We start from the raw sequence: 24,460 nt of genomic DNA, 5'->3' as shown, positions 1-24,460 counted from the left end.
CCTCTTGTGGGAGATACTCTATAAATCAGCAAATCTTTCCTAACTTTTGTAATTACACACACACACACACACACACACACACACACACACACACACACACACACACACACACATATATATATATATATATATATTAGGATAACCAAGCAATTTTATATGCTTGGTTATTTTAGCTCCTAATCCCAAGTGTGCAAACAATTAAGTTTGCGCCTGAAACAAAGTTCAAGTCTAAAGATGGTACAACACCAGGGCAGCTCATTGTAAAGGTGGTTAAAGCTTTGATCACTATTCTTAGTATTTTCCCATAATGTAAAGCACATCTCACTAGAAGATGTATATACTGCAATGCATTATGGGTGGGGTCACTACCCAGACCGGTTTCGACCTTTTTTGAGGTCTCCTCAGTGAGTAGCTAGACCCTAAATACCAAGGTTTTAGTAATACAAAGCCTTATCAACTTTAATTATATAAGTTGCAACAAGGTGTATTAAGTTTTAATAAAAATCTCTGGGTAGTGAAACCGGTCTGGGTAGTGACCCCACCCATAATGCATTGCAGTATATACATCTTCTAGTGAGATGTGCTTTACATTATGGGAAAATACTAAGAATAGTGATCAAAGCTTTAACCACCTTTACAATGAGCTGCCCTGGTGTTGTACCATCTTTAGACTTGAACTTTGTTTCAGGCGCAAACTTAATTGTTTGCACACTTGGGATTAGGAGCTAAAATAACCAAGCATATAAAATTGCTTGGTTATCCTAATATACAATATACCCAAGTTAAAAATTTATTCCCATATATATATATATATATATATATATATTTTTTTTTTTTTGGTTGAAATAGATTTAGGAAATTTAACCTTAGCTACTTAGGGGGTGCTTTGTGAATATACCAGTTATTGTTTAATTAGCCTTTGTACTTGTACTGATGATGACTGTGATAGTCAGGCAAAAATTCTACTAATAAAGAATATTTTACGTGAGTTAATTCTGTTATTATAATAGTAAGTAACATGTCTACTCACGGTATTTCCTTACTGAAACTTAAAGCAATAATAATAATAATCCACACTTTATTCTAAAAAAAAAACTTTGTGAATAAAATTTGGTTCTGAATGACCACCATATTCCAGGATGATGAAACACTACAAATTTGAAAAGAAATATATTTAGTACTTACTGCTAGTTTGATATTATGCACTTTTTTTGAAGCAACTTTGCTTTACTACTGTTTGACATGATAAAAAAGTTTTTAATACTGATCCCAGGACGTCCTGTTATGAGATTCAACAAGGACTTTTAAGGAGGAGCAGGCCACTCTAGGCCTAAATCCTTGACAATCATGATGATGATGATACTGTTCCCCTATGAGACAGAAGAACAGCACATGCCAGTGAAAAGGTACTCAGGAAGGGTGGGAAAGAAGTTCACTGGAAGAATTGGAAGTTGTTTGAGAACATTTCATGAGAAAGGATATTCCAGAAGACAGAGGCAGAAAGAATAAAAGAGGAGCTGCAGAAGCAAGTTCAGTGTGTTTGCAGTGGCGTTAAAAATACTGAAAGGATGCTCCTGCTATGGTTTTAATGAGCCAAACAGAAAGTGAATAAATGATGGTTACCAGTTAAGTGGAGCAGTGACAATGAAAGCTGTAGAAAAGACACACAGCTGAAACAGTGCATCTGTGGGATAGAGGTTCAAGCAAGTGGTCTGTGGGCGAAGTGGTCTCTAATGTCGAAACTCCATTAGTTAAGCCATTAATGGCTCTAACAGTAAAGGATTAAAAGGGTAGACTAGGATAATTACATGATGAAAGTAAGCAGTTCGCATTTCCATCCTTGAAAATTCATAAGGTGGTTCGTATATATATATGTTCCACTTCAGCTTCTAGGGAGATTAACTGTCAAATCATGTAAGCCTGTAACATTTATTAAGCCTCTATTACAGCATTTAATTCTTGCTACTCAAGTGGAATTTCTAAGAAGTTTTGTCACACACATATACTACTATGCTTTATGAGAAGGGTCACACTGTCCAGACTAGTTTCGGCCTTTGCAGTCTCATAAGCAAGTAGCCTAGTGGTGAAGATAGGCTTAAGAAAAATAAGAAGTAGCATAATTTCATGTCTAATAAAATTTATTAATTGATATGTAGAGACTCAGAAAATACTTATTCAATTCTTCCACACAACTCCAGTTTCTCTTGTTTTTCTTATTCTGGTTTAGCTGAGGTTTTCATGTTCACTTTACAACTCGAGTTTTGCTTTATAGTCCATGTTCCCCAACTTTTTGAGCATTTGATCACTCATTTAAAACTGAACTCCAGATCTGACATTTCTTGAAATAAAGACTAATTATACAGCTACCAATTTTGCTGATATTATTTAATAGAAGTGTCACTTCTATTAAGTAAATATTCTCTCTCTTTTATTTTCGATTTTAAATATTAATCCCAAACATGAGAGGTCACAAAAACAGACAACAGCACCAGGTTCAGATAAGTGGTTAAAAACAAAGGAGGAATGTTAACATGTTTCTTGAAAAGCTGGGAATTTGTATTCATTGGTACAAACAGTATGAGATAGATTGTTTCTAAGAACAGAGGTAGATGGAATAAAGGAAAAAGATGAGAAGCTGGTTTGATAAATTTTGAGTTGAACTGTGCATGAATGTCAACATCTATCTATACACAGTGACTGTTTGTCTTCTTCTGTGACTGGAGTAAAGCAGGGAAATGACAGTGGCCACTTCAGTGGAGCAGTACTCATGAAAGCACGAGGGAAAAAAAAAAAAAAACAGAAACAGCATATGAGAAAGTGAATAAAGGAAGTATATTTGAGAAATAAATAGTTTCTTAAGTAGACTGCCGTCTTCTGTATATAATCAAGAATTCTGAGGGTGATTTTGAGTATATCACTCCCAGATGTGTAAATATTTTAAGGTCAGGTAATTTTGGGACTTGTAATGTATCAGGAACTGAGCAGAAGAGAATTAGTATCTGGATGAAAAAGAATACCAAGTTTTTTTTTTTTTTTGGGGGGGGGGGGGGGGTAAAAAGAATCTATGGATGTGATGAGCTGATACCAGGATAAGTCAGGTGTGAAAGTCAACCTGTGAAGAGAAAAACCTGAGTGAAATGGAACATCAAAAGTAAGAAGTGAAATAAACACTGCATTTTGAGCATAAATTTATTATATCTTTACTCCATTTGAGAATGGTTTAGTTTAAGACATTGGTAATGGAGGATCACGAAGTTAAGTGAAATGGAGAGTACTATCATCAACAAAACTGTAAATAGGATTTGAGATGAGAGAAAGTCAATAATATATAGAACTGCATGGGCAAGGTACAGTGCCTTAGGGTATTCCAGCAATGATGGAAAAATATGAGAGGAAGCCATCCACTACAACATATAATGAATGACCAGAGAGGAAACTGGCAATCAGATGAGACTATAAGATGGTGGTTTTGTAAAGTGACCTTAATGCCAGACACAATTAATGCTTTAGAAATATTGAAAGCAACCACAATTTTCTCAAAACTTTTCCATAGCCTGTGTGTGTCTAATGGTGGGCAAGGTTAGTAAGGTCAGCTGTAGAACAAGAATGGCAGAATCCATATTGATCAGTAACTGATGAATGGATCTCTAAATAGTTCAAAAGCTAGCCATTATTGACCATTATTTTTTAATGACTTATCCCTATAACCTTTCAGGGAATGGTTGGATATGCAGTAGAAAGTTTTTTCCCTTGAATATAATTTAAAATAAACTTGCCTAGAAACTATTTTGTAATCCTTTATTCAAGTGTAGGCAAACAAAGTTTGCAAGTGAAGTATCTTCACAACTATGCTACCAATATATAGAGGCTAATGACTTCACATGAATTGCTTTAGTATACCATAATAAAAGCACCTCCCCACATTTGGACCTATATAATGCTATGCATAATGGGAAGAAATACCAAAGTTGAATAAATTATGTCATATTTCTCCATTTACAATTATGTAAAAAAGGTGTATTAGATACAGTGGTAGAAAGTTTTTTCACTCCATTATAATTTAAATTAAACTTACCAAGAAATGATATTCTTACTACGATAAAGAGCCTATTTTTCCAGCGGCGTAAATTAAGTTATCCCCTTAACTTAATTTACGCCACCGAAAAAATAGCCTCTTGGTTCTTTATCGTAGTAATAATAATATATGGGTACACCGCTTTGGCAATTCGTTAGTGGGGATATATGTAAGTTCGGTTCACTTAAACCTTGGTATTCCATGTCTACCTACTCAACTGATGAGACCTCAAAGGTCGAAACCGGTCTGGGTAGTGACCTCTCCTCATAATGTAAAACAGTAATACATCTCCTAGGAGCTGCGTTTTACATTATGAGAAAATATTAAGTATAGTGATGGATCTTGCTCCACCTTTGCAACAAGTTGCCCTAGTGTTGTACTACCCAGGTGATCACTTATGCCTGGACTCGTCAATAGTTCTTCGACATGAAACTCTTAGATTTCGATCTCCAAGTTTTGTATCCGGCTTTAAAATAAAATGAGGGATTTATTATCCCCTTAACTTAAATTATATTGTTTAATCCTTTATCCAAGCATAAGCAAACAAAGTTTGCGAGTGAAATATATTCACATGTAACATCTTGTGGGTCTGGCTAGTGGCCCTTCCGATAATGCATAACATTATACAAGTACAAAATGGGTGTGTTTATATTATGGGATATTAAAGTAATAACCGATGAAGTCACTGGCTTGTATTTACCACATGAAAGGTTGGTGCATAAACTAGAGAATATGGGGTAAATTGAAAGCCAAACGGCTATTTTCTGGCAACCTTAATAATATACTTACTGGCAGTTGAACAACAAGGGATTTGTATCCTCTTAATTATTAGAAAATATGGGATTGGAATATAAACTCTTGGCTTGGATCAGTGGATGGTTGATAGACATATCAAAAAGTGGTATATAGTTGGTGAATCTACCAGATTTAAGGTGACCAGTGGTGTACCTCAGGGTTCAGTCCTTGGGCCATTATTGTTCACTCTATACATTAATGACATTAGGAAGAATCTGAATCTAACAGGAGATGTGCAGTTGTTTCCCAATGATATGAACATAGGCAGGGCAATCAGGGATGCTACTGATATCAAGCACTTACAAAATGATTTGAATATGCTAGAAATTTGGGCAAACGAAAATGGCTGTCAGTTTAATGTTACTAAGTGTAAAGTTATTGACTTTGGTAATTTCCAGAAGCACATTTTATTAGCAAAGTTATGCACCAAGAAACTGATGAGACTAAGGATCTTGGCATAATGGTGAATAGAAATTTGAAGTTCAAAGGTCACGAAGCAAAAGGTCCGCGCTGTTAGCCTAGTGGCTATGCACTTCGCAACCATATGCCTGGGGAAGGAGTGTCCTAGGTTCGATTCCCGTCGGTGATGTGAGGAGCTGAAGGATCTTCCTCAGCCATAGCCAAGTTAGCCAGTCTTGGGCATGGACAGCAGGGTTTTTTCCCCAGTTTATTCTAGGGTTTTCATCCCGCAAAGCAGGCAAACTGGCCTTGAGAACTCAACACTACAGGCCATAGGATATACCGGGGCATAAGGCTGACCACCTTATCCTGTAAACGGAGTGAGGTCCGATGATCAATGGACCCTCGACACCACAAGGTAAAAGAGGGTATAAGGAAGATGAGATGAGGTCACGAAGCAAACGTTGCAAATACAACTCGCAGGATAATTGCAATGTTGAAGCAAATCTTAAGGAAGTCATACTGTCTCTTTATAAGACCTTGATAAGACTGCACCTAGATTATTTGTGTGCAGATTAGGTCTCGCAGGTTCCAAGAGGATAAAGACGCAGTGGAAAGGGTGCAAAAAAAGGAGTCACAAAGATTATATCCAGATTATGGGATTTAGATTATGAGGAGAGATTGGGAATGTGTGGATTACAGACTCTTGTTAACAGGAATGATATGATAGAGGTCTATAAACTTCTGAACGGGCGTTATAGGATATCATCTAATGAAATTTTTTGTTACATGGAAGGTGGAGAGAGAGACCACAGTGGTATCCATGGAAGTTAATTTTGTGCTCAGTCAAGAAAGAGGTAAGAGCTAGGTTTTTCTCTCACAAAGCAGTGAGCAAGTGGAGTAGTTTGTCTTTAGGGGTAGTGAATGCATCTAGTGTGAATGAATTTAAGAAAAGGTATGACAACTGGTTTGAGTGATGTATGCCTCCCTCAATGTCTCAGGTAATAATATACAAGAAAAAAGAAGAGTAGGTTTCGAATCTACTCGTCGACTAGAGGAAATTTTTCTAAGCCTTTTTTCGACCGGTTCCCGAGCTAGTCGATCTCTGGCACGGGCAAGCGTTTTTTTCTCGCTAAAAACTCTGGTTTTTCGTCCTGTAAACTCAGGAAAATCGACCGTAGAACCCACATTATTTCAGTCATTAAATATAGTGTTAGGGACCACGAGATGGCACGAGATGTTGAGTCGTCTCTCTTCACTGTGTGCCGCTAAATTATTGATGGCCTTGGCCAGCTATCTCTGATTGGCTGCCAGTGGAGATTGAACTATCCACTCAGTCTCCAAAAGTTAGGGCTAAATCGCCTCGCCTACTCCCTATACGGGAATAAAAAGGTGTTAGACGATTTTTTTTTTTTTTTTTTTTTAAGTAATGAAGTTGTAAAGATACCTCGTGCTTGCTTACACTATAAAGGTCTAAATAAGAATATAATTTATTGGCAAAGTTTAATTTTCTTCCATGCTGTTAGATAGATAGATAACAAATGAACATGACAGCTTGAAGAGGTTAATACAAGATGGATGCCAATTCTGGAACATAAGTTTTTAACATAACTGGTGATGGATACGATCTGGGCAACAGGAGATTTATTAGTATCAAAACCACCGAGTGTTTTTCTGATATTCTTCTCATGACATCAGAGAAGGCAGGTTATGAGTAGTTTGTGGCATAGTATGAGGTAATCTTCCTTGATGTCTATAGAACAGTTGGTCTGCCTTGTCTGGGTGGTCACCATAATAACACCAGGATGGGCAAAAGGGTAGATAAGCCTTAGTGAGGCAACATAAGGCTCAAATGCCATTTGAGCAGGAAGCAAGCTTTTTACAAAATCTGCTTTGAACAAGTTTTTCTTACACCTGTATTGAGTTGCAGTGTAGAGTTTTTGACTTGAAACACTGAATATATGTAAAATTTTTATCTTTGACTGTGTCGGCACATCTGTCAAAAGGTCCTCATTTGAATAAGGATTAGTTCACTTATTTGTTCAGAGTACGTATTTAGATCAGGAGGGCAGAAACAATAATCAGACCACATGGAAAAGGAATAAAAATTTTCATATCCTATGGCACCATTGCAATGCCACAGATTACAAGGCTAGGATTGGCTGGAAGACTGATCTGCAGAAAAGGAAATGTCTATAAGGTTATGGTTAGTTATCAAGAGAAAAGCCAACATCTATAGCAGGGGTCGGCAACCTTTTCAGACTTGCGAGCCACATTCAACTTTTATTTTTAATAATCAGGCCACAAGTGTTTAATTAAGAGAAAATAGTGAGTGAAAAAAATACTTAAGTTATCAATTTTTATTATATAAATTAAAAAAAAAAAAACAGAAATATTTAAAGTACAAGATATGAAACTCAATAAAAAATTATTGGACAAAAACAAATTAATATAGTTTATTCATCACAATATATATGTGTCTCCCTGCTTAATGTGACTTTTATGATTGTGTTCCCTTAGCAAAATTATCTACACTAGTGGCCAAAATTGTGGAAACCTTTTGGAAAAAGTGTATTTTAGTGGTTTGATGGCTCATAACATCAATTTTTTTTTGGTGTAATACCATAAAATTATATATCAATGGAAAGATAATTTAATCAAGAATGCAATGCAATAACTTTTATGAAGGATTTTTTATTAGAACAGCAGTTATAAAGAAGAAAAGTGAAACAGAAAAAATTAGATGTACAAAAATTCTCACAATGTCAGTTAATACTTAGTTGGGTAACCTTTAGCGTTAATTACGGCCTTACAAAGCCTTCCCATGGAATGAACCAAGTTTTTTAGTTCTGCAGCTGTTATAATGTGAAACCAAGATTGAATTATTGCTTCTATTAATTGGGTTTTATTGGTGGGTTGCTTCTAACTAACAAGTTTCTTTAGTCGGCTCCATAGATTTTCGATTGAGTTAAGGTCTGGGTAATTCCCAGGCCATTCTAGCAGTGGAATATGATTATCTTGAAACCACTTTTTGCACACAGCAGCAACATGACATAGAGCTGAATCCTGTTGAAATATAAATACTTCATTATCTTGGAAAAGATCACGTGCGGAAGGCTTCAGTTTGGGCTCAAGTGTTTCATTTATGTATTTTGGGGCATTTTATATTCCTATGAATCACGCAAATTCTGCCCACACCTTTTGATGTCATACAACCCCAGATCATAACACTAAGTGGATGTTTCACGGTAGGTGTAATACAATCAGGATGCAAATCTTCTCCTTACGTATTTTATGCCATCACTACCAAACAGGGAGTTTTGGTCTCATCACTCCAAATAACACTGTCCCATTGTTCCACTGTCCAGTTAACATGGGTTTTAGCCCAGTTTAATCTTTTCAAACGTTGTTTCAGAGATAAAAATGGCTTTTTTCGTGGAATTGTAGCATTTAGACCAAATTCCTGCAGTCTGCGCCGAACAGTCCTTGTACTCAACTTCACATTGCATTGCGCCATTTTATCTTGCATACATCCAGATGATTTTCTTCTGTCACGTATTCACAATCTCTCAATTATTCTATCATCATTTGTTGTTATGCACCTTTTCCTGCCTTTACCAGTCTGGTTTTGTAGTGACTGAGTCTCCTTATACCTCTTCAAAAATTTAGAAATGCAACCTTGGTTAAGTTTCCACCAATTTTTATTCTAATTTCTTCATAACTGTAGCCTTGTTCACTTAATAGTACTATTTCACATCGCTTTCTGGGTGACCAGTCAACTCTTTGCACCACTTCTTTAATTTTATTACGCTTTACAAGCTCACTAAATGAAAGAAAACAAAAAAAAAAAAAAAAAAACCAACTTGATAGCAATCACATAACACACTGACAAATGTCCTCCTCTCAGCTCCAATGCATGACATCAATAGCTGAATCCTACTGTGACCTTATTGGCTCATTGCCAAAACAAGATGACACCTGATTGGCTCTCTAAACACTCATGCTCATTGGCTACATTCAAATGAAGGTAAGCTACTTCATATCAACCTATCAACCTAAGCAGGTTGTGCTCTTTTCTGGTTATTTGGCTATAACTTTTCATAGAATACAGGTAATTGAACAAACTTTGCTGCATTACATTCTTCATTAAATTATAAATTATCTTTCCATTGATATATAATTTTATGGTATTACACCAAATAAAAGTGATGTTATTAGCCATCAAACCTCAAAAATACACTTTTTTCCAAAAGTTTGCAGAATTTTGGCCACTAGTGTATATCCACTTTATAACCCGAAGTGCAAATTCGAATCAAAGCATGCAAATGTTCAGTCAGTCAGTCAAGAAGAAAATTTATTTTTCTAAAACTCACGGCGGAAAATGCTTATTCGCAAATGTATGCTCTTCCAAATGTGACTATCATCTTCTTTGCGAAAATGATTAATACTTCAATTTTTTTTTTTTTTTTTTGGTAAGCATTGATACAATTTTTGGATATTTTCTAACGAAAATCATCATCATCATCATCAAATTCCTGCTATGTACCCTCAAGGGGTGTACAGGATATGACAGTACTACATGAAAAAATTACATCATTACTAACTTCCTATCTACAATTTTCCTCCAAATCAGTCTGTTACTTGTCAAGACTCCAACATTATCAGATCTTATATTTCTATCGGCTAAGGCACTTTGTACCGTATCAATCCACCTATATCTTGGTCTTCCTTTGGGTCGTTTTCCTGCCAACCTGGCAGAGAACACTTGTTTTGCTAATCTTTCCTCGACCATTCTATTTAAGTGACCATACCATCTGAGATTAGCTCTGCTAACGCATTCCTGGATGCCGACAATGTCAAGTTCTTTCCTAATATCCTCATTTTTAATACGATATTGCCATTGATGCCATCTGTTCACGCCTCTAATCTTTCTCAGGACTCTCATATCTGCGGTCTCTAGTCTTTGGTCAAGTGTTTTACTTCTGACCCAGCTCTCAGATCCATAAGTTAAAATTGGTTTGAACACAGTCTTGTATACAGCTAATTTAGTGTTCCGACTAATTTCTTTCTTATTCCATATGAATTTATTCAATTGACTTCCCACGATACCAGCTTTGCTGATTCTGTTGTCTATTTCTATATTTAGTTTACCATCTTCAGTAAAAATTGTGCCTAAGTAGCTGAAATGTTTTACTTGTTCCACAGGTTCTCCATTCACAACACAGTTGACATTTTCAATGATTCTGCCTATTTTCATTGTCTTTGTCTTTTTATTGCTGACCTTCATACCATATCTATTACAACAGCTATTCAATTTAGTCAGAGAATCTTGCAGACTTGTAGCGGATTTATTTAGAAGTATAACATCATCCGCATAAAGCAAAGAGCTGACATTAACATCTCCAATTTTGATATCAGGTTTAATACCACATTCCTTCATAATGTGATCCATATAGATAATGAATAACAGAGGGGATAATGTACATCCTTGTCTCACACCAGATTTAACATTAAACCAACTTCCTGTACTTCCTTCAATTCTAACTGCTGACTCACAACTCAAATAAAGACTAAGTATTGCTTGATATAATGCCCCATTGACACCATATAACTGCAGCGTATTGAATAGCTTCTCTCTTGGCACCTTGTCATATGCCTTTTCCAAATCGACAAAACTTAAATACAGATCTTTGTTATATTCCCATGCTTTCTCGACTATTTGTCGTAAAGTGAAGATCTGATCCTGACAGCCTCTATTTGGCCTGAATCCAGCTTGTTCTTCACCAAGCTTTTCTTCCACAATTCTTCTCAACCGTTTCTCAAGTATACTTGCATAGATCTTGCCAGGAACACTCAGTAGGGAAATACCTCTGTAATTCTCACATTCAGTTTTATTTCCCTTTTTATATATGGGTACTATGAGAGCTCTACTCCAATCATCAGGAATTCGTCCCTCTGTCCAGGCTTTCTGAACTATGCAGTGCAGCCACTGTAAGACTCTTATACCACCATACTTCAGCATTTCTGGTCGAATATCATCTACTCCTGCTGCCTTTCCACATTTCAAGCCTTTGATGGCTTTTTCTACTTCAAGTATGGATATGTATTCCTGACTGCATGCCTGGTCAGTGTTTTTTATCACTGTGCTGTCATCACTGCTTGTTTCATTTAGCAGTTTTTCAAAGTAATTACTCCATACTTCAAGGATATCTTTTTCTCCTGTTTTCATTTCACCTTTATCATCTCTAATTCCTTTTACAGCACTCTTTCCTCCATTCCTAAGCTTCTTCAACAACCTCCACAATATTTTGCCACCTTCTTGATATTTATTTTCTATATTCTTGCCAAAGTCCTCCCACGACTTTTGTTTAGCTAGTTTTACACACTGTTTAGCTTTCTTACATTTGTCTCTGTATTCTGTAAGAGTAAAAGCTGACTTATTTGCCAGGAACTTTTGATATGCTTTCTTCTTTTCCTTCACTGCCTCTTTAACTTCCTGTGTCCACCAGGGAGTTCTGATTTTTTTATCTTTGCACACAACCTCACCACATGCCTCTCTGGCAGAATCAATCAATGTTTCCTTCAGAGTTTGCCACTGAATCTCCAAGGTTTGATTCCTGTTCTCAAACTCTTTCATTTTCTTTTCAATAATATTTCTGTATTTTAGTCTACAGTTTACATCTGAGAGCTGCTCAACTTTTATTCGCTTTAAAACTTTCTTGCATGTTATTCTTTTCAATATGAAATTCAATTTTATCCTGCTCAAGACTAAATAGTGATCACTTCCAATTTCAAATCCTCTGTACACTCTGGTGTCCTGCACCAGGGAGAAAACATCACTATCAACAATAACATAGTCAATGAGACTTTTCTTATTCCTAGCCTCTTCTCTCCATGTGAATTTGTGCACATTTTTATGTTGGAACATGGTGTTAGTAATAACCAGTCCATGTCCTGAGCAGAAATCCAACAGATATTTGCCATTATTATTAGCTTTGCTCTTTTCTCCAAATTTTCCCAAAATATTTTTGTATGTCTCACAATCATTTCCTACTCTACTATTTAGATCCCCAACAAGGACCAACTTTTCCTTTTTCATTGTGTCAGTTGCTTTTTCTAACGCCTCAAAAAATTCCTCCACTTCTACCTTAGTAGAACCTTCTGTGGGACCATAGGCACAAATAAGTCTCATTGTCCAGTTCCCCATTCTCATATTTTCCCACATTACTCTACTTGAGACTGACTGCCATTCAAGAAGATTAGCCTCGTATTTTGTGTTGAATACTATGGCTACGCCTTCTTTTCCTTGATTGTTATTGCCTGAATATAACATTTTGTATTTATTGCTCAGAAAGATCTCACCAGTTTTGGTCTTTTTTGTTTCAGTCACCCCTATTATGTCGATCTGGTACTTATCTAATTCCTCAGCTAGCTCCATTTCTTTGCCATTCAGGCTTCTTACGTTGATAGTACCGATCTTTAACTCTGGTGATGTTGAGTTGGGGTTTGTGTTTCATTGTGTTCAAAGCTTCCATCTGAAGTTGGTGTCGTACGTCATCAATGTCACCATTAAAAGGGTTCAAACGTAATTGCATTTCGATGCAATTTTTATGAAAATCAACAAGATTTGTTGCACGGGCGATAGATATCATGAAATATAGGTATAAAATTATTTTTATTATTCATATTATAAAATGAATTATTTAAATAATTCAACATATGTGCTACATGCCATGTATTATGGTCAACCTTTTATGGGCCACCAAAAATGCACTTCTTGGCCGCATGCGGCCTGCAGGTTGCCGACCCCTGATCTATAGTATATTTGGAGAGAGTCTAGTTGACAAAGGCTCATGAAAGAGTGATAATTAATATCTGACATTATGGTTGGTGAATAAAATGTGTTAAATCGTGAGTGATATCCAATAATTGGCATCCCTTCCAGCTTGATCTGCAAAGTTAGACAAGGGAAGCTAGTTTGAAATGATATCAAATTTTCAGAGATGAATAATCAAAGAGATCAGCAAGGTCAGTGGAAATGGGAGAGAGGTGAAGGCAGACAAAGGTTTCAAAGTGACGATAGGAAATCTTGTCAGAATAGATTATACAAAGATTAAAGGTTTAATAACCATTGACAAGGAATGTCAGATGTCAGAATTTTCACTTCAAAGGTTTTGTGTGACAGTGATTATATAATCACTGTCACACAAAAACTACATGAATTAAACCATCAACAATTCCTTTGATGTTATTATGACATCCAAATTCCCATTCTCTGTCGTAAGTTCACTAACATGTTTGAGATAACATGAAACTTTTCAAAAAATTTCATGCCTGCAGTATTATGAGGTGCTTCATTCTCTGGTCAATATCCCCATATTCATATCTCCCTATTAATAATACCCTGCTTTATCTTATTATAACATGTCCATCACACTGTCACTACTTTTCCCCTCAACTACTACATGCTCTCCTTTATTAAGCACTACGCTGTCCAGAACTTACCTTAAAGGAAAATTCACTGAATAACAAATCTTTCCTGATGAACAAATAATTTACCTTAATTAACTCCCACCCTTCTGTTTTTCCAATTTGATGTCTTCTTACATTGTAATTACTATTATACACTTTAATCAAAAATATTCTCACTAAGCCATTAACCAGAAATACTCATAACATGCAGAATAATTCAAGTTAATAATGATATTATATTCTAGGCCTCCACAGAATCAGAAAAAAAACTCACAGACTACAATACCTCTCATACCTTGCCTTGAAAACAATGGGCGAAGGAGCACTGCCCACCTATTCTGGCAGTGTATCATTATTCATTCACAACTTGTCATACAAAAAATCTTCACTATATCCTTACATGAACTTTCCAGGGATGACTTCATTGTCTGACTACCTATCATCCACTGCAACAATTACCCTTTAGCTATCCAATAGGCTTATCTCACCAACTTATGTCTCAATCATATTACCTCTTCTATCCTCAAAGCTCTGCCTATCAAAATCAATATTCCAGACGTCCTGAAAAAATCTTAGTCATCCACCTCTAAATTCTAATGCTACTCTATCACAGAGATATCTAGTTAGAGCACAGTAATCCAAGTGTAACCTGATTAGTGCCTACAGTGGAACTATCACCTCATTATTTCTACTTGTTTGGGATCCTTGATGTTATAGCAGCAATTTTCTGGGTAAACTTTACAACTTTTGTGATATGGCCTCGGAACTTCAGCTACCAATCCCTAGATCCTTTTCTTTCTCCATCTCCTAGAGCAGTGGTGTTCAACCATTTTTACTACGCGAGCTACTTCTCTATAAAGTTCTTCGACGATCTACTCTCTTATATAAGTTCTTCGACGATGTGCTCTATTATATAGATCATGTTCCCTAACCTGATATCTGATTACGCACAAATAAACAACTAAAAAAAATACACCACTGAAAACTTTGTGTATTTAAAAATTTATTTATCACTTTTAATACAACAACAAAAACACACACACACACACACACACAGTAAAACCCCGTTTTTACATTCCCACAATTTACATCATTTTCTGTTGGTCCCTTCTTAAGGCCTATTCTCACAATGCATTATTTTCCCGCCATTAACAACTTGACGTGGACGTTATTTCCCCGTGATTTGCGTTTTTTTTCTCGGTGGCAATACCGATTTTCGAATCGATTTCAGCGGAAATCTGCGCATTACTGTTCACAGGTGGCGTTGCTTTCGGCTGTAGTTTCGTTTCCGCCATCACAGTGACTTGCGCGCATAAAGCAGTACTGTAGTGATGAGCGATACCGTGATTTTTCAATCATAGTACGAATAGATATTGCAGAATTTCTGCAACGTAATTTAGCATGTGAAAGTTGCTTTGCAGTGGTGGATTATCCATGTTAATAACATGGAGAAAAAAGACAGAAAATGTATTTCGGTAGAAGAAAAGATGGCAATTCTGCAACGTGTAAATTGGCATGCCGGAACACGATAGTAAAAAACAGGTCAAGCATTGAACTCAATGCAAAGCGATCGGCACTAAGTATTAAAAAAAAAAAAAAAAAAAAAAATTAAAGATTTTTTTAAAATAGATAAATGTAAGTAATTGTAAATTCATTTATTTTCAGTTATTAAATTTTGTAATCTAGTATGTAGACTCACATACTAGCAGTAAGTCATCTTTTAGCCTTATTTTAATATTTTTTTACATTTCCTGATATTTGCACTTTTTTCCATCAGTCCCCTGCAAAGTGTAAAAAACGGGGTTTTACTGTATATATATGTGTGTGTGTGTGTGTGTGTGTGTGTGTGTGTATTGGAATAAAATATTTATTCCTCTATTTTGGAAAACCAAAGTTAGAAAACACAACAGATTGATTACAAACTCACAGGTTACAGGAAATGCTGGTTGATTAAAAAGAAAAAAAGTTAATGTGAAATTCGGCATTGTTTGGGCCTCGAAATATTTTCATAGTCAAGTTGATATGAAGAAGTGGTCAATCGCAGACAATCATCCAAATGATCCTTTGTAATTTGGTTTCTTAATTGATTTTTTATGACGGTCATATTTCAAAAAGCGGATTCTGACAAGTATGTCGATCCGAAACGACAGAATTTTTAGCACAATATCAGTTAATATTGAGAATTTTTCATGGGCATACTTCCAAATGACTTCATTGTTTATTGAGTTTAAATGTAAACTATTCTGAATGTTTATTATCTCAAGTCTTGGCTTATATCAAATATAAACCAAGCTGAAGTAGAACTTGATTTTATTTATGCCTACTAATTTTATTTGAAATTTCTATGATGTTCAAGTCTTCTTGAAATGGATTATTGATAAACGATACAATCATTTCAGTTTTATCAAAATCTTTAAATCTTGAATTTATATCTTCCTCAACTAATTCTATTTCACGAATAAATTCTTTTAAATCATAGGGAAGCATTTCTTGATTTTGTTCAAAAATTTTTAATAAATAAGATGTCTGAATTTGCAGTCATTTATATTTTTCTTTAATAAAAGTATTGTTGGAAAGTTTTTATTGAACTTAACATGTCAATTAAATTTTTATCTCTACCTTGTAACTCTAAATTTAAATTGCTTAATTTCTTACAGAAATCTACTAAAAATGATAAGTGTAACAACCATCTTTTATCACTCAATTCTGGATAAATATCTCCTTTTTCATTTTTTAATGAAAATTTTTTACATCGTTAATTAATACAAGAAATCTTTCTAAAAACTGACTTCTGCTGAGTCAGCGAACATTATTGTACAACTGAAGTTTCCTGTCATCATCTGCCTGTAATTTAAATAACCAACGTTGAAGGGCTTTTCCTCGAACAGAATTTACAATTTTAAATGTAATATCCAAAACATCTTTTGTGTTTAATCTTTTACTACACAGTACTTGTTGGTGAATAGTACAGTGGTACGTTAAAATATCTGGATATTTGTCATCATTTTTACATAATGAAATGAAGCCTGATTTATTACCTATCATTGCAGGAGCACTATCAGTAGTAACAGACACAAGTTTAAAAAGCGGAAGTTTGTGTTGTTTCACAAATTCATCAAATGCTAAAAAAAGTCTTCTCCTCTAATCCTTCCCAATAATGGTATAATTTTCAAAAGTTCTTCTTTACTTGAATAATCTTGAAATACCATGCGAATAAATACCATTAACTGAGCGATATCAATGAAGTCGTTCGATTCATCAAATTGTAATGAAAACGCAACACATTGGTGAATGTCTGACATTAACCTGGCCTGAAAACTTTTCTCCAGCAATTTGAAACCTTGTCTGCGGCCTAGAGTAGTCTCTCTCTCTCTCTAGCGACGTCTCGAACGGAAAAGCTCCTTTCTGGAAGCAGGAAATTCCTCTCTCAAGCAACGTGGATCCGGACAGTCTCTCTGACGGCAACTCTGGACTGGGCGCCTCCTGCTTGCTTCAGTCCCTTTTTATTAGGCCTCTTCTGAGACCTCGCATGAAGTTTGGCAACCCCCAAAGAATTGGTATGAGTCTTTCATCTTAAGTTTCAAGTTCGGCATGCCTTTTGTTCTCCTCCACTTTCTTTTGATTGTAAGTTGCCGGCCATCGAAAAGTTGTTTGAACTCTTTCTCACTGACTTCGGAGATATTTACACTAAGGCCTGCAAGCCTTTCTCATACATACAAGTTTCAATAACAATCTTTCTAATGCCGCCATATACAGCTTCGACGACATAAACATTGCCTTTGTTTTTAACACTCTAACATATTCTTATTAAAGCAGTTATTTACAAAAACATCTAATACAAACTATACCGAGACAAACAAAGTTTATTTTTTTTTACAATATTCACATGGGACTTTACCGAAGTAAAAAATCAATGTAATGTGCTTTGGAATATTTAATATTTAAGCTACAATCGAGTTTTTACACTTTGCTTATAATCGTATTCACTCGGCTCGCTGTTTGACTTTCACTAATTCAAATTAACCCTTTGACATATAAATTATTTTTAAAGTTGGCTCTAAATCCGTTTGAAATTGATGCGAACTTCGTAATGTCTGCGATACGTCAAAATCACTTTTGGTGCAATAAACAAAAGACGTGTCACTGATGTCTTTGTATGAAATTCGTTTGAAATTGATGCAAACTTTGTAACATCTGCGATACATCAAAATTAATTTTGGTGCGATAAACAAAAGACTTGTCACAGACATCTTTGTATGTTAATGGATTAATTCATTTACCCGGACTTGTAAGAAAATCATTGATTTGACAATTTTAACAAAAAATAAATAAACAATAGCAATACACTTAAAGCGAATTAAAAATGATACAAAATAATGATAAATAAAATATCATGTTTTCAGTTTTAATTAAATTTGTAAGTAAGGAGGAATATACAAGAGATTGACCAAAAATCGCTCCGCGATCGACGGGTTGAACACCCCTGTCCTAGAGCAAAGTTCTTCTAATAAATCTTGTTCCACTTTCTATGGCCAAAGTTTATTTGTAATATCATATGATTTCCTGATATTGCTCTTCCTAATTTGGCATCATCTTCAAACAAATGAAGATCTCTTCTCAAATCTTATCTTATATATATATATAATCTGATATATAAATGAAACGGTAGTCCTACAAAAGAACCCTGTGATATCCCACTTGCCATAGCTTGTAACAGTAGTTTTATTCTACTTCATGAGTCAGTGAAGTATAGTTTAGCCAGCCCCACCTTATTCAATAGGCATAGAAATCACTAGAATAAAACTGAAGTATTACAAAGAAGTTCTTTTCTACTTGAAGGAAATTCAAGTACAAACACTTTTCACTTCAATGACTCACTTTTACAATTTTGGGAAGCTATCCTCAGCAATAATTATTTATTCCTTGAATTCTAATAGTTGCAGATGGAGCTATTTTCTTGCAATTAATAGCATATGTTGGCACACATGCTTACATTTTAAGTGTTGTTCTAATTTCTCTCTTTTCATCTGTATGTACTGATGATGGCTAGGAAACCTAGCTGAAAATTCTGCAAATAATTTTTTTTTTCTTACCTAAGCGTTATCCTGTTACTAATTTATTATTTTTTTTTTTTTATTCTGATGCCATCTGCTTACATCTTTATATTTAGTTCAACTTGATCAAACATAAGACATAATTAAACTTAAATCAAATTTGTTTCTCCTGAATGATTTATCATGTCATTTGACCTCACATCAATTAGTGTTGATCACACTTAAAATGTTTGAACACCAAGAATACATTGATATAAGGAAATTAATAGTTAAAGCAGGAAGAACTGTTGAAGAATGAGCAATTTTCTTTTATGCATCAATCCTCTACAATAGAAGGGTTGCTGGATAAAAAAATAATTACCTTCACCACAATTGTAACAAAAGATTTGCATCATAATCATTCTCTGAAAAAAAAAAAAAGTGTAGAACAGGTTTAAAGGATGGTGGTAATATACTATTACAAAGTAATAGTCATTTTTTCATTCAAAACACAGAATGGCGATTTAAAAACCAATCATCAAAACACATACTACTTCAGAATATGTAACTGATTTTGTGAAATAATTAAAACAAGTAACATAAATTTACCTTTGCTAGTCTCCCAACTTAAACCTCCAACAAAAAGTTTTCTATAAGAAATAAAATCAGTCAATTTTTTTTTAAATATTTTATTCCACAAAAAAATAAATAGCATAATATTCATATATTCAATATTCTCACATTATCTATCATACCTATATTAAAAAAAAAAAAAAAATTCTATGGCTATACATTTCACAACTTATGTAATACTAGTCTGAAATGTTATCTGTCTGGATTAGAAAACCAATAATAATAAAGTCATTTTTCTGGCATATAGCTTCCTCAAGAGTATCAGATACAGAAACTAATGGATAACAAAATCAGAGTATTAAGTATGTTATACAAAGAAGTTTTGTGCTGTGCTTTGAAAAACATCATGTATAGCAACAATGTTGTGAAGTTTATTATCTCAGCGATGCTATACCAACTAACCTATATATGTGCGTTTCTAAAATGTTTAGTCAAACTCTGAGTATTTTGTTCTAAGCTTATTCTGATGGACACATGACTGCATTATGTTGGAGCTGATCTGCAAAGGTGGCCACATCACATTCAACCATATGGCATATCTATGAATGGCAACTGAACCTGTACCATATGCATTTTATTTAGATTAGCAAAACAAGTGTTCTCTGCCAGGTTAGCAGGAAAGACCCAGAGGAAGATCTTTCCTCCAAATCAATGTTATCTTGACAGATAACATTGATTTGGAGGTAAATTATTGATAGGAATTTAGTAATGATGTAAGGTCTTCGTGTAGTACTATCATAATATCCTGTACACCCCTTGAGGGAACATGTCAGGAATTTGATGATGATAAAAATTTAATTACAGATGATTGTTATACTTTATGATTTCTCCTAGATGGCCAAGGGGTAAGTGTATCCACTCATCAATTGACAGGCTGCAGTTTCAAATCCTGCCATAGACATCCATGTCTGTGTGTGACTGTCTATAAGTGGAAGATAAATGTCTGGTGCAAGAGCACCACCCTGTTTACTGGAAGCCTGAAGTGGCTTGAAAAAGTTCAACGTGTGGTCTTTAGACTAAGGCTTCCAAGACCATGTAAAAAAAAATATATATATATATTATATATATGTAGAAAGTTTTTTTTTTACCTTGGGTGTAATATACGTTAAAGATACCAAGAAATTTTATAATCCTTTTCCCAAGTAAGCAAATATATATATATATATATATATATATATATATATATATATATATTAAAATTAATTTAATGATTAAAAACTGAGGTTGAGTAAAAAAACTTTATTAATACACACGACTAGTTTCGTCTGAGAATAGACCATCAGGTGTAAGCAAAAAGGTCACAAAAAATATCAGAGAAAATCATACAAGAGGTTAACGTATTTTCAAACATTAAACTCTGTTGTTTTATATGTTTTGCTGTACACAAATCCAGTATTTGTATGATTTTCTCTAATATTTTTAATGTCCTTTTCGCTTACACCTGATGAAGTCTGTTCTCAGAACGAAAATGGTTGGGTGTATTATTATTATTATTATTACGGGTGACTCCAGGGAATCCTTAGACTCATCGAGGGAGGCCCTAAACATCATGTCCACACAACTATTCGACATTCTCACAGTATCTATCATACCTTGTCTCACTGTATTAATACAATACCTTGTATTAATAAAGTTTTTTAATCAAAATCTCAGTTTTTAGTCATTCAATAAATTTTAATATGTTATTAAACCGAGTAAACCTTCAATTTAATAACATATATTATAGCTTCTATTCACTCGGCTTGTAGACATTTTAAAAAATAATAATTATACTGACTAGGAAAACCGAGAAAAGTATGATAAAAACTTTAATAAAACACGACTAGTTTCGTTGGAACACCGACTTCTTCAGGTGTGTAAATAACTACAAAAGAACTGGAAAAATAAGTTAAAAAACATGGACTTCTCATATAAAACAAATTGGGAATAGCAACGGTCAAATCTGAACTAATGTCCACGTGGCAGGTCTAGCGCGAAGCATACGTGAGTGGCTACTGACTCGAGAGCACCAGAATTGAATTGCTGCGCTGTGAGTCAGGTAAGCTGTAGCTTAAATTATTGTTCATGTGTGATGGGTCCAGAACTATTTCTTTTGATTCTAAGAGACATCTCTCTAGTTCGTCACCACATTTATGGATAGTGGTCGTAAGGTTCCAGTCTATCTGGTGTTGGCGCTCTTCTAGATTGGAGTTAGCGGAGAAAAGAACATGACTGGAGAGGGCGCTTGCACGGGTTCTCTTGTAAGAGATGTCACGTTGATGCTCCTCAAGACGTAGTGAGACAGACTTATCGGTTTGTCCATAATAAGGTTTACCGCAGCTGCAGATGATTTTGTAAACTCCTGGAAATTGAAGTTGGTTGTGTTTTTATTTGGGTTGACTCAGGAAAGAACAAAGTTTTAGTAGGGTGGTGAAGTAAGTTCTAATGTTGAATTTCTTCATAATTTTCGCCAGTTTTGGTGATAGAGAGCTTACAAACAGCAATTGAATTGTAATAGGATTGGAATTATTTTCTTGCTGAGGTTGAGGACGTGGATATAGATGTTTAGTTATGCTTCGAGATATATTTGAAGATCTTCTTTTGAAATAAGAGATCTCGCCCGATGGGCCAGAGTAGAAATAATACCGTGTTTCTGCAGAGGGAAATGATGAGAGGAGGCATATAAGTATCTGTCTGTGAGAGTAGTTTTACGAAAAATTGAAAATTTGCAATGATCAGGAAACCTAGTGATCTTTAAATCCAAAAAAGCAAGTACGCCATTCATCTCGAGTTCTTATGTGAATTTGATGTTCTGGTGATGATTGTTCAAATGATCTAGGAAGGATTGTAGCTCCTCTAGACCATATTCCCAGATGAGGAAGATATCATCCATGTATCGTAGCCACAGTTTAGATTTTAAAGTTGCGCTTTCTTCAAAGTCTTCAGAAATATATTGGTTAACACCGGAGACAATGGGCTGCCCATAGCTAGGCCACTTGTTTGTTTATATATTTTACCTTCAAATGAGAAATAGCCAGAGTTTATGCAATGCATTAATAGGGCAAAAAATTTTTTGGAAACTTTGTTTTTCAGTAGATTGAGGACTTCTTATTCTCATAGAGAGAGACAATATCAAAACTAACCATTCTGTCAAAGTCTGCGAGTTTTAAATTTTTTATATTAGATGTGAAATCTTCAGAGTTTTTGATATACAAGGAGGAATTACCAATGAGATGTTTTAAGGAAGAGGCAAGGTATTTATTGTAACGTATTTTAAGGTATTTATTGCATTAACGTGCACATAATATCTACCGTAAAGCAAAATTGGATCTGTTAAATGAAAGGAATGCAAACACTAAATACATTGTAGCTTCAACTTTCTCTAAAAAAAGATGCATTAGAAAATAACCTGGGTTCTTCTTTAGACAACAGTTCTTGGAATAAGGTTAAAAACATCAGCTCTTGCCATGCTTCTAGATCCCAGGACATCAATAAATTAACTCTTATTAGGAAATCTAATCGCCTCAAACAGGAACAAACTTATCAATCTCCTATTGGTTTACATGACCTAAAAAATTTTGTCATAAACAAATCCTCATATACCCATTCCTCAGCAGAAATTTGCTTACTGTCTAAAGGTCTCAATTTTGTCCCGTCCCCCATCTCCATTCCTAAAGAACTCTTTCTAACCCAGGTAATGGACGTAATGGAATGGAAGCTAATTTTAAAATAAACAACAGTCGGCGACCTGCAGATAATTTATCTTGTGCTGAAAGAAAAGCTATGAAAAGCAATAATATTAAGCCTGTTAATATCGATGTAAAAATATACGTTATTTTTGATAATTTTCGAATATTTACGTGTGTCGATACCATTTTAGTAATTCTAGCAGTTTATTGACATTGACAAACAGAATTGGTTGACATAAAAATGGTACTCTCTTGCTGTACTCCAATCATGCATTCGTTTTAATTCAAGAGACAAGTTTAGACAATTTGCTTAAAGATAAATATATATAAATGCAAAATAAATTCATTACAAATTTTATTTTATATGGAAACTTCAGATACAAAGGGTTAGTCACACATTCGCAAAGTGTAAACAAAGACATTTTTAGAAATGACAACAAACGCATAACGCCAAATACTCCCTAATTCATCCAAAACTTCCCTACTTACAATTATTAAAGAACTAAGTTAAACCTTGTGATTAAACATAATTGTGTAAATGAAAAAAAAAAAAAAACTGTAATGAAAGTGTTGGAAGACATCAAACCTCCTTACCCTGCTTCCTCGCCCTCCGTTTGAGTCATAGTTTAATTACTTCAAGCTATTTGAATCGCAAAACCACAGGTCTCCTGCTACTTTTTTCTTAACTTTTACTGAAACAAATTCAACAACAACCTATAAACCTTAATCTACACAAATACATAACAAATACGGAAAACACACACACTCCTAAACAGAAAAAAATTTCTACACGTACACCTAATTACAATATAGAACCGCGCTAAAATTGCTGGGGTCGAACTGGTGATTTCAAGGAAGAACAGAACGCCCTCTTCTGTTAAATACCATAAACAAACAGAGTTCATTGTAAAATTACATATAAAATAATCATAAATAAATCTCTGCGCCATTGTTCCTACACTAGGGATGGGGAGCCGGTAGCCTTATGAGTTCAGTGCGGCCTTTTCACACATTTTTGTCAATTATATATATCATCGTTCGCAAATTATAGATTATCAAATGGGGTGTATTTTCATTAATTATAATAAAAGTTCGTTATTTTTAAAGCAGAATGTTAAAATATTAACAGCTATTATTTCAATTTTGAAATAATAGCTGTTCCAATAATGAGAAGCTGATCTCATATGGAGGTAGCGGGGTTTTTTCTCCCAGAAACTCGGGCTTTTCATCCCGCATACAGACAAATCGGCCCTTCATAACACACGCAATTTACGGACAAAAAATACTTGTTGTGGTGGTAGTGGTGAGCGGTGGATGGCGCTGATGTAGTTGATTGGTAGTCGTGTAGGCGGAGAGTTGTACAGTGGGTGACCTCGAGGGAGTCC

General features: G+C 34.8%; 1 protein-coding gene across 3 annotated transcripts in view; it reads right to left on the bottom strand.

Moving 5' to 3' along the window:
• Positions 1-23,910, bottom strand: part of LOC150099999 (heterogeneous nuclear ribonucleoprotein 27C-like) — a 208,040-nt gene extending 184,130 nt beyond the window's left edge. For 2 of the 3 annotated variants that reach the window (XM_090402360.1, XM_090402362.1), the window contains exons 1-2: positions 23,670-23,910; positions 19,384-19,424 (exon numbers count right to left, since the gene is read on the bottom strand). In XM_090402360.1, coding sequence (XP_090258486.1) covers positions 19,384-19,424; positions 23,670-23,698 — 70 coding nt within the window. In that variant the 5' untranslated portion in view covers positions 23,699-23,910. The remainder of the gene's footprint in view (positions 1-19,383; positions 19,425-23,669) is intronic. The other variant, XM_090402361.1, reaches the window with a different exon arrangement.
• Positions 23,911-24,460: the final 550 nt, after the last annotated feature.

Source organism: Typopeltis vanoorti, chromosome 13 (genome assembly GCF_054136105.1).
Source record: "Typopeltis vanoorti isolate ZY-2024b chromosome 13, IOZ_Tvanoo_1.0, whole genome shotgun sequence".
NCBI classification, from domain to species: Eukaryota; Metazoa; Arthropoda; class Arachnida; order Uropygi; family Thelyphonidae; genus Typopeltis; species Typopeltis vanoorti.
This window is presented reverse-complemented; position numbering and strand designations above follow the sequence as displayed.